Genomic DNA, 13,983 nt, shown 5'->3' with positions numbered 1-13,983 from the left:
TCCTCAAACAAACCCCTTCATATTGTACTCTTGGAAAGAGGAACTTGAAAGCAGAGAGATATTGGTACAAACTGATAACAGAGTGAGAAAAACACTGCAAGCCAGACTAAGGGGGAAGGAAAAGGCATGGTAGTGGTTTCTAATCATTGCCACAATGGCCAGCAGTGTTATTCAGGTGTGGTCATTACTGGTATCTTTCCTGATCATGATACTTTTTTGAGCACAGGAGGATCTTAAAATGCTATGGAGTGAACCTGTGGCTTTCCACGTTTTGTTAAGTTGTAAATCTAAAAGGTCAGCAGAAGACTAGAAAGCAATAAGTTAATTATTTTATAACATAATCGTGTGAAAGCTAGGGCCCTAAAATGTATTGGAAAGACATTGTCATGAGTTCCTGAAATAAACTGAGGACCTGAAGTCAGTTTTAGGAAAAGCAACCCTTACCAGTGTGAAGCCATGTTAGATGAATATAGGAGGAAAACCATGAGAGCATACCTGGATAGCACAGAAGGATCTACTGGTTTATAAATGCTTACTATAAATGAATAGAGTGTATGGAGGTTAAGAAATAATTCAGATTACTTTTGTAAACTTGGCTCTGAATCAGGATTTGAGTTCACTTGAGTGGTTATGTCTAAGCAGAACATGTCCTGTTGCAATAGTTCAAATAAGTAGCACAAGGGTATACATTTACATATAACAAGTTTGAAGCATCACAACTACAAATAGCATAGGCAATTGGAAGACATGAAAATGAAAGGGAAAAAAACACATAGGCTTCCCTTCTTAAGGCAGGACATAATTTGAGCCATTGTTGTCCTTTTCTACTTTCCTCTTATTGCTACTCGTGATGGATTTGTGATTTTGGAAATGTTTTCTGGGTTTCAGCTATCTTAAAATTGTTCTCGCTGTATCTAATAAACTTTCCTTGGTCTTTAATAGTAAGTTTTAGCTGCTTCATACAGGGAGTAGTGATTCTTTTTCATTGAATTTTCTGTACCATTTTCAATAAAGTACACATCTTCTGGCCTTAAGGATGTAGAACAATTTATCTCTTAATACTTTACACAGCATGCATCTTAACAGTTTGGAGATTAACATACTAACAATGGGACATTTTTTCCCCCACAATTCCAACTCCTAGGTAGAAAGAGATCAAAAAACAACCCAAGGCACAATGTTTTAGGGGATAAAAAAATTAAACAAGACCCTTCCATGTGTTCTATAAAAGTTATTGTAATAGAAACTTATACAAATTTCAAATATGCAATTAAGTAGGATATATTGTGCATTTGTTTTTGAACATGAGAGTATTTTGTAGGAGAGGGTGAGCATTCTGTTCTAATAAAATAAAATAAATAATACAATCACATTATTTATACCACAAGAAACCAGGGTGCATATATTATCAAACTTACTGTGACAATGAATGATTAGACAAAGTCTGGTAATTTTCAGGGACAATATGTAGTTCCACCCATCTCCCATGTTCATCTGATGCTGATGGGCAGCAAAAAGTATTTTCCAAAGCTCATGTGAATCATTGCTTCAATGTAGTCAATACTTAAGTTCTTATTCAATTAGTTAATTATTAGTGTTACTAATCAAGGGGGATAGAAAAGAAATGAGTAACCTGGAGTTTGAATCTCAGATTTTATACACTAGCTGCATGAATATGAGAAATCACTCAAGCTAGTGACTTCTAGCTAAAAGATCTATCTGCTCTAAGTGATTTTCATAAAAACCATTTGTGCAGGGGAAGTTGCGTTATATAAAATGTTTTATCTGTATCAATTACCATTGCTATTTTTCTTTAAATACCAACCTATCTGTGATGCCAATAACACAAATGAAATAAAATAGAAATCATGTTGCGCCTTATTTTTGAATGTATATATTTCAGCTTTCATGTCAGAAATCAACTACGTTGGGATAGAATCATCCCTTGGGTTTCAGAATGGTAACTGGAATAATGATTTTCATGGCTAAAAGGGAGCAAAGAGACAATTAAAAATGACAGTCATCAAAATGATAGTCATCAAAAATGATATTTGCTATTTGCCAGTAAACTATGATGGCGTGTTTGTGACAGTGGTGATGAAAGGGCATCCCTAGTTTTTACTCAGTGCTCAAATAAGTATGTCATTGGCCTTAATAGGTAGATATATGTATATACACACATATTCCTGATAGCTTCATTTGGAATTTTCCTTTCTATCTGCAAAACCATCTGCAGGTGCCCTTATGGCTACAGCATTACCAGAGACAAAACAAAATAGGTCAAAAATACAAAACAAAGACACCAATCTGACCCAAATAGTTACTTTGTTTGACACATATCATATCACAGTTGGTAGCTGCAGTACTTATTTGAATTTAAACATTGATGAGGTCCTTTGCTGGCCCTGTTTTTGCAAACATATGCAAAGCTAAATAAACCAACCCTCATTAGATCAAAAGAAACACGCATAGCATGTCAGGCAGTCATTGTTGTTATTACCAATAAACAAAATGTATGTTTCCCTAATCACAGTGCTGAAATGTGCTCTGTGTTTATGGAGCAAGCTAAAGAAAAAAAATCTTCCTGGTTGAGTCTGTGGACTCTGGTCCTGGGGGTGTACCTGGGTCTCAACATCTGTCAGCTTTCTGGTCTGCTCTGCAGTCTGAGACAGCAGACTGGTTCCTATCTCCAGCATGGTAGCCGTGTGGTTCTGAACTGCATTCTGCTGTATCTGGGCCATCTCCGACTTCATATTTTCCACAATGTAATTCTCAAGCTGCAAGAGATAAAGGACAAAACATCACATTATAAGCAAAGCCTCCCAGTTGGGGCCTGTAATATTTACAATGACAAAACAAGACACAGCTGGCAAATCAGCCATCTGGCAGGGATCCTCTGCATCTCTGGGAGTTGGAGAAATGGGAGCAGAGCACACAGGAATCCAGTTGTCAATAAATTCCTAATATACTGATAATATATTTATAATAATCCCAATCGTAATGACAATTTGCACTTGGATCACACTTTCTCATTGTTGACATTCTCCATTTAGCGTTTATAGCAAAGATGTATCACAGTCAGCTTTATTGTTCTGTTTCTTTTATAGATGAAAAAATAGAATCAGAGAGGGCCAGTGATAAACCCAAGGTTGTTCAGCAAGAATGCAGCCAAATTCCCATACTAATTTAAATCGAATTATTGGTGCTCTAGTTTTTCCATTACACCATACTGACCACTTATCTCAGAAAAATTCAGCCTCCTGCTTCCATTTTTGTAATGATAAATGAAAGATCACACTGCTTTGGGGGAATGGGATGAGGAGTGGAAGGAAGGATGATGTCCAAAACAAAAACCTTTAAAGGAATGTTAAAATATAGGCAATGATGTATGAAATGAGCTTCAAAGCCTGAGAGGTAGCTATAATCATTCTCTGTGCTCCTTCGCAAGCTCAAAAATAGGACCGAAAGTACAACCCATATAGCAGCATTTCCCCTTCTTGCTTTGGGTAATATTTAGTCCTTTATGGTGCCATCTTAGAGAACAGTATAGTGCTAAAATAAATGGTGCCATAGGAACCATGGAGAATTATGAGGTGACTTACTGCAAGGGATGCTATGAGGTACCTGGGAGAATAAAGCTGAACATATCCATTATTTGAAAAATACAAAAGAAACCTGTACCTCCCTGTCAGTGCACTTAATTCCTCCACCACTGTGTGATCACTACATTTTATTACTCAATTATACATATAGGGAAATTGCATCCTAGAGAAGTCAGGTCCAAGGCCACACACCACAAAAACAGTCAGACTTGGACTTGAGCACTGAAGTCCTTAACTCTCATACCAACACTTTCAACCACTTGATAGCTCTGCCAAGTCGTGCTTCACAAGCCGGGTTCCAAATCATTAACAGCTACATGATTTTTACTGATTTAGTGAACCATAATACATCCACTATTTCATAATCCATCGTAAAATTATTATCATGTAATAAATATAGTCTAAATGTAAATTCCCCTTTGTAAAGCTTTGGCAGCTCACTTGCTAACATCATCCCTTGCTTATTTCTATTTATCAAACACGAATCTGTCCCATGCTAACGAAAATGAGTTTTCAATCAAACTCATATTATTATTAATACATCCTAAATTCATTCTTGGTCAATATAACATAATTCCTCTTCATTCTTTTTCCCCCAAATTAGACATAGGAGGAAAAAAAATCCAACCTATAAAAGTTTATTATAAAACAAATACAAAATATATTAGAATAAATCTCTGAAAATTATCAAAATGTGAGGCCTACAGGCCAAATCTTGACTTTACTCCAATTGAACCAACATATTTAACAACAAGAGGCAAGTAGAGAAAAAGAGGGTATGACAGCATAATAAAAATCTGTCATTTTGGATTCCACATCCTATGTTCCCTTTTTCCTAATAGCATTCCTTAACTTTCTTTTGGGAAATTATCTTTTTGCCCTTCAGAACAAATGCTTCTGGTAGAGTTGTCCCACCCCAGCATCACGAATGAGTACAGGTTCTAACCTGGCAAGTCAGAATGTTCTGCTCTTACTTCATAAGTTTGAATTGCTCAAGAATGGGAAGACATCACAAGAAAGGCCATTAGCCTCAGTTCTGAAATTTCATCAAACTCATTTACAAAATAACTTTGTTTTCCTCTGTGGTTAATAAGCTGGTGACATATGCCCAATACAGTTGATGCCCGATTTTGCCACCACAAAACCAGAGTCACCCAAGAATGAAGCTGACTCAGAAAGACAGATGTTAGATAGGGAGATAGATAGATAGATAGATAGATAGATAGATAGATAGATAGACAGACAGACAGACAGACAGACAGATCAATCGATCTATGTACATACATAGATACCTGGATGCATACATAGATAGACACAGAGTCAGGTGATACCTTTTGAGCACCTGGACCTAGCTCTATTTTTAGCTAGTTCCACCCTTGGACATTCAGTTGTAAGTTGCATGATCTAACAGTCTCCCATTGAGCAGCCAACCTTTTTTCCCCTTCAATCACATTGATTTAGGTTTTTAACACTTACAACCAAGATTTTAGATCTTTACCTTTGATCAATGTTTAGCAGAAGAAATTTCAGGCAGGAAAACATTAACAGTATGTTCCTCACTTTTCCAAGGAATTTGAGGTTATACATAAGTGTATGTATCTTAAAAAATTATAGATATGTCTCCATTATAAAGATAATAGCTATCACTCATAGCTGACAGTTATCAATTGCCTACTATGCAACAGGCACTGAGCTACATGTTTTCCTTTTATAATCACACTTAAACCTCACAATTATGTATGTTATAGTTGCTGTATAGATAGACTATTGAGGCACAGAAACCCCCAAACAACTTGCTCAAGAACAAGCAAGAACTCAACTCGCAGCTCCAAAAGCCATGTTGTTAACCTCTAACCTATTTAGCCTATAGCACTGCTTCATTATGCTATGCATTTTATTATGTAGCTCTTAAAGCTTGAGTGTTCATCAAAACTATGTGGGGAGAATTTTAAAATGCAGATGGAGGTACAAAACACCAGAAATCTTTAAGGTCATGTACTGGGAAACTGTACATTTTATAAAGCTTCCCAATGTAATTCTTATTCAGGTAAAGAATCAGTGCATCTCAAAGTGTGGTCCATAGAATAACTGCCTGTATGAGACCTGCTTGTGAATAGCCATGAAATGAGGAGTTTGCACTAGGATGCAAATTGTCTATGTCACTAAGCACACTGTTTAGTTCGTTCACTTGATGTGTATATATACAAACACACATGCAAGACTTTCTCAATGAAGAAAGTGATGCTCTAGTTTGTATTCTGGTGCAAACTTCTTAACATATTTCCTAAATGACAGCAATGTCCTTGAGTAACACTGATTTAAACCATCAAATTTACTTTGAAATATCAGATTCCCTGCTTATCGAGAAATCTGACTTTCTATGCAAATTTTCCTCCTGAGAGAGTTCACTGATCAGTGAACTCCAATACAAGATCTGCTTGATAATTGTACATCATTTTCTTATGCCGTTGGTTAGGAGTCTGTTCCCAGAGTTTGACTTGCTCCAGGTGTAATAATAATCATGTAGCCTAGTCTTCACAGGGAGGACACCCTCAGCATAGGTGGCTACATCAAGGTTCAGTCTTTTTGTATCAGCTGTTGACCATTCTGTATTATTGTGCTTTCTGTAACTATAAAGGTTGACACCAGCAAAGCAAAGTAACTATTTCATGCTAGCATTCATCGCAACCATAAAGTGCCTCTCAGTTCTGCTGACCCTGTTGTAGAAATAAAGTAAGTCTCCAACCTATACTAAAATGCTCATTTAGGCTGCCATGATGAGTAGCATGAATATAGCTCTAGTTAATTATTTTTTAATCAAATGGGGCTGCCTTCTCCAGGAGTAACTGCCTTTTAATGCAAAATCTAATGGCACACTTAAGTAGCAAGAACCAGATGTAGTTGATTTAAAGACTGAAGCAGGAGGCAGAAGTCAAATACACAATGTGTGATTAATAAGGAGGACTGCTTTCATCTTATCTCTAAACATTCCTCTGTAGATCTATAACTGTGAAATCCATCTTGATGTGCCATAGCAGCCAGGTTCAGAAAAGATTTGTAACAAATTTGATTGTCTTCATATATTCGCTACTGGTTTTAAAATATGTTTACAGAAAATGACAGCTACTTTAAGGTTCAATATTTTATAAACATCTAAGATGTGAATTTTAAGCTTAGAAGTTGCTGATCACAAGAGCTAATGAGTTATAATGTAGGAGTCTCTAAATCTGAATCATAAAATTATTTGAGTATACTGCCATGCCAGAGTTTTATAAATTATTGGCCAAAATGCTAGGAAGAGGATTGTAGAATTCGATTTGAAATGAAATGACAATAAATGATGACTTTCAAGGAAAAAAAAAGTTGCATTTGTAAAGTGATTTAATATTTGCATAGCCTTTGTACACATTGTCTGACTTGATCCTTATACCAAACTTACAAGGAGAGAATTGATTCCATTTTATAGTTTAAAAATTTGAGGCCTTCAGTGACTTTGTAGAAATCAAAGAAAAGTCAGACATCAAAGAAAAATCTCAACTCTATCTTCTGATGTTCTACTAGCCTCAGAGTTGTGGGAAGTGTTCTGTTATTGGACTAGCTGCCTGGATGATTGGTTGATAATTTCAATTTTAGTCAGCTATTGCATGTTCATCATTATAATATAACATAATATATTATAATATTTATAATATTTATTCCTTTGAGGAAAAAATGCATCATTAGAGGGTAATTACTTTCACTTGGCTTCACCATAGTGGCGACCAAGTTAATTTGAGGTGGGATGAGAACCCCTAGGGCCAGGTATGTGGAAAGCTTACTTTGCCAGTACTTTTAATAGAAGGGAATCATTAAAAACCCTCTCATTAGTTCTTACCTTTTTTTCTTAGTAACGTAAGTTTATTTTGTTCTGCTCATTCTATTTCTTGCCAACCTTTGTAAAATATAATACCGGGAATAACAATAATACACAAAGCCTCTACAAAGGCTAGATATGTACCAGCTTTTACAAATACACAGTTCATTGAATCTTTAGAACAATCCAGGTACTGTAAGTATTATTTTCCTCATTTCACTGATGTCTAAACAGAGGCTCACGGAAGTTAAGTAAATCGTCTAAGATCACACAGTGGGTGGTTGGCAGAGCTGGTATGTTGCTTTGAGGCTAGATTTCCCAGTAGCTCCATTCTGAAGGAATGTCACTCATCAAACGCAAGCATATTATTACCAATGTTAAAAATAAATTCTGATAATACACTATATTCCTGCACAATATATGTAAAAATGAAAGCTACAGAAATGATGAGGTGAAACTTGTTCAAAGATTGATCAGTTTTTAATGTATACATTTGCATATTGATTGATGGCTGTACTATCTTAGGAGGAAATATTACCCATGGTGAGAAAGCAAATATCCAGTCAGCTGTATGAAAAGTCTTAGTGTTAAGTAGGCAAAGAAAACATATTTTTAAGAAAGTAATATAATCAGCCATTTGTAGTTCTCTCATAAATCGCATACCCCTGTCTTTTGCCCAATGAGCAGGGGAGAATTGATGCTATCATTCTCCATCATGAGAGAGAATTTTGGGAGAGCTTTTACTAGACTCTCAAAACCCTTGGGGGCTTCAGGTTCATGAGAACCAAAATCTGTGTGAGATTATGACATGTCTTGTATGTGAAATGCATTCTGTATCATTTCACTTCAAGAGACCACTTCAAGGGGTCTCTTAAACCAGAGCATATCTTAAAGCACAAAGAATATAATTTCTCCATGTAATTCTTAAGAAAATAACATTTTAAACCCTATAAAAATTGACAAAGGCATTGCTTGCTTAAAATATGGTGCAGATTAAATGGACCCTCATTGGATGTTGGTGCATATGGTATCACTCAGTTATGGCAAAACAACCATGAAATAAAGCAAAAGGGTAAATATGGGAAAGCAATAAAAAGGTAAAACAATGCAAAAAATGCCTTAAATGTTGATGGTTTTATCTAATCTCATTGTTCCATAAATCAATGGCAATATTGAAAATGCAACTATATCTAGGTTTATGGCCTTATTTAAAAAAAGACAGCTGACGCCAAGTATATTATTTTCAGGGATTTCTATTCTAAATCTCCCAATACACTATTTCTTTTATGAAATGGAGAAATATAATTGTCTTTTTAGACAATAGATCTATTTAGCTAACATTTAAAATGGTTTCTGTACTGATACACATGCCATGGATCCCATTTCTCATTTTGATATCTGAAAGGATATTTACTATTTATGGAAGAAAGAAAACCATTAGTACAAGAGAGCTGAAAGAGGCATTAAATATTATGAGCTCCAAGGATCTCGTTTTATAGATGTGGTGACTGAGGTTCAGAGAGGTTATAGAAAGCAAGGTGAAACAGCTAATTAATGTCAGATGTCAGGTCGTGGCCCCTCTGTGTGTGGGAAACCCAGGCTCACATCACTAGGCTGCGCCAACAGCAATGACTGTCGGTATCTTAGACCCACCCAATAGTTCTTTTCCAATTCCCTGGTTCCTGCTACTTGCTTTGCCTTTGTTGACTCCTGATTTGGATCTCCCCTTTCGCCATCTCATGCTCCATCCACTTTAGGGGTCTTGACTTCCTTTGCTGGACTCTGTTCTTGCTTCCTACCATTGATACCCATCAGCTGCCCCCTGGTCACTGAGCTTCAGCAACCACTTGATTGTTTTCCTTCAGAGGCATCACCTCACAAGTGGCAAAAAACAGAACCAAATTCTAAAATTAGTTCAGGCTTATCACCCCCTGTGTCAGTTCAGTTTAGTCTTAGCATATATGTGGTAAGTGTGTGCTATGTACAAAGCCTGGTGCCAAATCCTACAAGTACAAAGAGTTGAGTCTAGCAGGAAATAGAAACATGTGAATGAGTCATTTCAACAGAGTTGGTGAATGGAGTCTGCCTCTGACTATGTTTCTTTCTGTAAATATTCTTTCTGCTTGATAGAGAGATGCCCTCAAATACTGATATTAATAATGTCCGTGGATGTTTGTTACTCGGCCTCCAAGGGAATAGTAGCAACATCCCCTTGAGGCATAAGTAGAAGCTATCAAGGGCAACCCAGAAAATCCCACAGGAACAAATTCTCCTGCCATTGCTTTTTTTGGTAATGATTCTTGTGGGACCACATATTTGTGGCTGCTGAAAGTTGCCAAAGTCATTTACATTGCTCCCAGAGTTGGGCCAGGACCCAGGAAAGTCATTCTCTCTTTGTATAAGCAAATGTCTCCTGTGCCAAAACACATTTTACTAACCTGGCACCTCTCTTCTACACCTACCTTCTCACACTAGTAAAATGTCAGAGTCATGGAACCTCAAGCATATCAGTATGTCTGCTTAATTTTTCCCTTTACCTTTTTTTAAAAGGCACATGGCATATAAAAAGCACATTCAGCCTTGAGTCAGGATATCTGGATTGTAATCCAGGTACTATCATTGATATACTCCATGGATTTGGAGAAATCACTTAAGCAATTTGGGTTTAAGTTCTTCATCTATGAAATAAAGGGCTGGATTCGATCATTTCTAACAACTCACGAAGCTCTCAAACTCTTTGATTTAAAACTTCCTTTATAAAGTACAAGAGTCTATAAGGTTTGAATTTTAATTTGTTATTGAAAATTGAAATCTGAATGTATATATCCATAAAATATAACATACATATCCTTAATGGCAGTAACGAAACAATGATACTAGAAACAACAGCAAAGCCCTGGACTGGATCATGTCTCCATAGCAGGCACATCTGTTTTAAGATAAAGAGCTAGAATCTCTGAATTGCTTAATCCCCAGGCACCATTCTGTCCCAAATATATTCCTTGTCTTTCTCCAACACTTTGGCTTTGTGTCGATGATTGTTATCACAATGAATGGTACCATTACCACCTATCTGTTTATCCAAGCCACAGGGAATCACCTTGATTAGTCTTTTCCTTCTTTTTCTATATTAAATCCACACCAGATTGTGTTGCTGGTTTGTTTGTTTGTTTGTTTTTGAGAGGGAGTCTCACTTTGTCACCCAGGCTGGAGTGCAGTGGGGTGATCTCAGCTCGTTGCAACCTTCGCCTCTTGAGTTCAAGCGATTTCCGGCCTTGGCCTCCCGAGTAGCTGGGATTATAGGCACAAGCCACTTAGACACAGGGTTTTGCCATGTTGGCCAGGCTGGTCTTGAACTCCTGACCTCAGGTGATCCACTTGCCTGAGTCTCTGAAAGTGCTGGGATTATAAGCATGAGCCACCATGCCCCACTGGCTGCCGTCTCTTGAAGGCTGCCTAGGTCAATCCCTCTCCCACTTCCCTCTCTCCCTACTAATATCACTTTATACTCACAGTCACTGACTAAGGTCAGACTCTCATTTTTCTTCTGGATTTGTTAATGGCCCCATAACTGGTCTCCTGACTCCAGACTTGCCTCTTCCAATCCATCATCCATGCCATCGCCAGTGGGATCAATCTAAAGCACAGATTTGGCTTGTCATGTCACTGCTCAAACTCTTTCAGTAGCTTCTACTACCCGCAGATAATGTCACAACACTGTATTTGTTATAGATGATTCTTGACAATCTGGACCCTGCTTCTCCCACTCTACATGTACTTTATGCTCCAGACACACCAAATGACCACAATATTTTCATTTCACTAAGCACACACTCTTTTTGACTCATGTCTTTGCATATGACTTTGCTCCAACTGGAATGCTTCTTTTCCCCTTCATTCTCCCTTTTCTTGGGCTAGGTCCTATTTTTCAAAACTCAGTTCAAGCTTTTCCTCCTCTAGGAAGCCTCTCATCAATCTTCTCTCTGTAATATCCTTCCTTTCTACTTCTAGAGCATACTGTGCCTCTGTTTTTCATAATAGCCTTGCTCACCACCCTTCCTTTCTACTTCTAGAGCACACTGTGCCTGTTTTTCATAATAGCTGTGCTCACCACCCCAGTACAAGTTCCTTAAGTACAAGCACTACCTGGTTCAACTTGGTATCACTTCCTTTCACTGCCTGGCACATAATGGGGCCTCAATACCATTTTGATAAATAATTTAATGCATAAATGAATTTGTGTATGAAAATACTGAGTCTCCCATTGTGAGTTTAGCCTAATTCCATTTGTTTCTCTAAGTAAGAAATATCGTATTAGCAATTATCAATGATCCCCTTTTGAATGGCAAAGGAACCAAGGTAAATGATGTGAAAGTACATAGATCTGAAGACAAATATCCTCACTTTGTGGACCACATAACCCCATCTTGTCTTACCATGTCTTTCTACTTTGCTGTTCCCAATCATCTCGCCTATGAGTCATTGTTTAAATCAAGTAAAATCGATGAAACACATTGAAAACTAACCATGTTTTAATCATTGCTCCATACATAAAAGCAAAAGAAGTAAAACTTAACGCTGTTCATTGAAATGGCTTATAACATAAGCATGCTACAAATGCTGGACTGAAGGTACCAATGTCCTGCTTGCCTTCCTTCCTGCCTGATGGGTAGAATAAAGAAAGGAACAAAGCCTCTCAGTGAGGGAATCTAATAAGTCTTTCCAGAGGCCGTCCCAAAGGAATATAGAAGGAAGGGCATACATTTCTTCTGTCTCCCTTAATATTAAAAAAAATTGGCCTTATGATCATGATACCGCATTCTGGCCTAGGCAACAGAGTTAGAGCTTATATCTGAAAAAATACAGTCTGGAAAAATTGAGGGCTAGGGGTTAAGAAAGGACTCTGGGAAGACTTTGACAGCATGCAAGGAGCTGTGCTTGCTTAGGCAAGATGACTCTCCTGCCTACCTCCTGAAATGTGCTTCTTGGGAAATCAAGAGATAAATCAGCCAGCAGCAAGAGCATGCCATTGGTGCCATACCACATACGTGGGGCAAGGGCACAGCATCAGACTTTTAATATGAGATTCATGTAGAAGGTAAAGACAGATAATTTCTGTGCACTTTACCATATTTTCATGTAGAAGTCAAAGACGGATAACTTCTGTGCACTTTACCATATTTTCAGACACACTAAGCATAAAGTTTACCCATTTAATAACATATATAAGAGCATATGTTGTATGTACATATGTACATACATACAAATACCTCTGCACAATTATGCTCTTGGACACACATATATTTCCCTATTCCCAACCTACATGTGTCCAGTTCTACATTCATACTTTGTAGTTATATTCATTTCATTGCAGTTTATTTTCTTAAAGATTCATTTAAAATAACTAACGCATCACTCATCTTTGAATGAGGCATATTTGATGTAAAATGTAATCACTTTAGATAATGCCCATTAATCTGTCATGGACAGCTCCAGTATTCTGCCTAACAACCCACAAATCTTTTTCCCAAATTCTAAATTTATACTTAGATGACAGAAGAATGGAAGAATTACAAAGCAACTTGGTATGCATTGTTTTTACAACAATAAGAGGGATCTTTTTTTAACTAAACAAGATATTGTTTCAAACAAAATTGCGAACATGTCTCCCTTTACTGTAATGCTTTTTACTTTCTTGCTTATCTGAAATGCAATTTAACCCCCTGCATGCTACACAAAATACATTCTGTTTCACTTAAAAAGAGAAAGCTTTGACATTTGAACTATAGACCACCCCAGAAGCTAGTAGGTTGTGAGGCATTGATGGGGTAAAAGGTTCTCCAGTAGATAATTCTTCTAAAAAACATTTTCTGCAAACCACACTTTTTTCTCCTCTGACAAATGACAACGATACAAACACATAGCTTAAATGATGATCCTCTAAAGGAAATCTTCTATATTAAATGAAACATTACAGGACAGATCATGTAATTTAAATACCCAGCAGATGATATGAGATACTCAGGAACAGAAGTTTGAAAGCCTTAATAATTAGGGGATTTACAGATTTTTCAGGAATACCATGACTAGGTAGAAAATTGCCATCATTTTACTCTGGTATTTTGTATGAAATTGGACGGTATTAACACTTAAAATCAAATATCTTTCAATAAAACCTCGTCACTATTCAACACTCTGACTTTTTAGGCTGTTATTACTCTTTCATTTATGCTACTTCTTTTCTTGCTTACAATGAAGCTGCTTTGTTGGTCGTCTTTCTCTTCTGAAATATCTTGTTTGTGGGTTTTTAAAATTAATTTTCTTTCATCTGCTTAAAGTAAAATAAATGATAAAAGTGTGTGTGTATATATGTATAATGTGTGTGTTTTCTCCCATAATATAAGATTACTCAATGGAACATATAGTAAGTTTGTACAGGCATAAAACTGTCAATGTCATTGTATAATAAACATTCCAAAGCATTGTGTGTGAGGTTCAACTAATTTTTTTCTGTGTGTATATATGTAT

At 36.8% G+C, this 13,983-nt stretch overlaps 1 protein-coding gene across 2 annotated transcripts in view; it reads right to left on the bottom strand.

The window, feature by feature from the left end:
- Positions 1 to 13,983, bottom strand: part of LOC105475992 (angiopoietin 1) — a 246,213-nt gene that overhangs the window by 91,804 nt on the left and 140,426 nt on the right. For both annotated transcript variants that reach the window (XM_011731536.3, XM_011731535.3), the window contains exon 2: positions 2,622 to 2,777. In XM_011731536.3, coding sequence (XP_011729838.1) covers positions 2,622 to 2,777 — 156 coding nt within the window. The remainder of the gene's footprint in view (positions 1 to 2,621; positions 2,778 to 13,983) is intronic.

Source organism: Macaca nemestrina, chromosome 8 (assembly GCF_043159975.1).
Source record: "Macaca nemestrina isolate mMacNem1 chromosome 8, mMacNem.hap1, whole genome shotgun sequence".
NCBI lineage: Eukaryota > Metazoa > Chordata > Mammalia > Primates > Cercopithecidae > Macaca > Macaca nemestrina.
The sequence above is the reverse complement of the archived record's forward strand: the minus strand, read 5'-3'. Positions and strand labels throughout refer to the sequence as shown.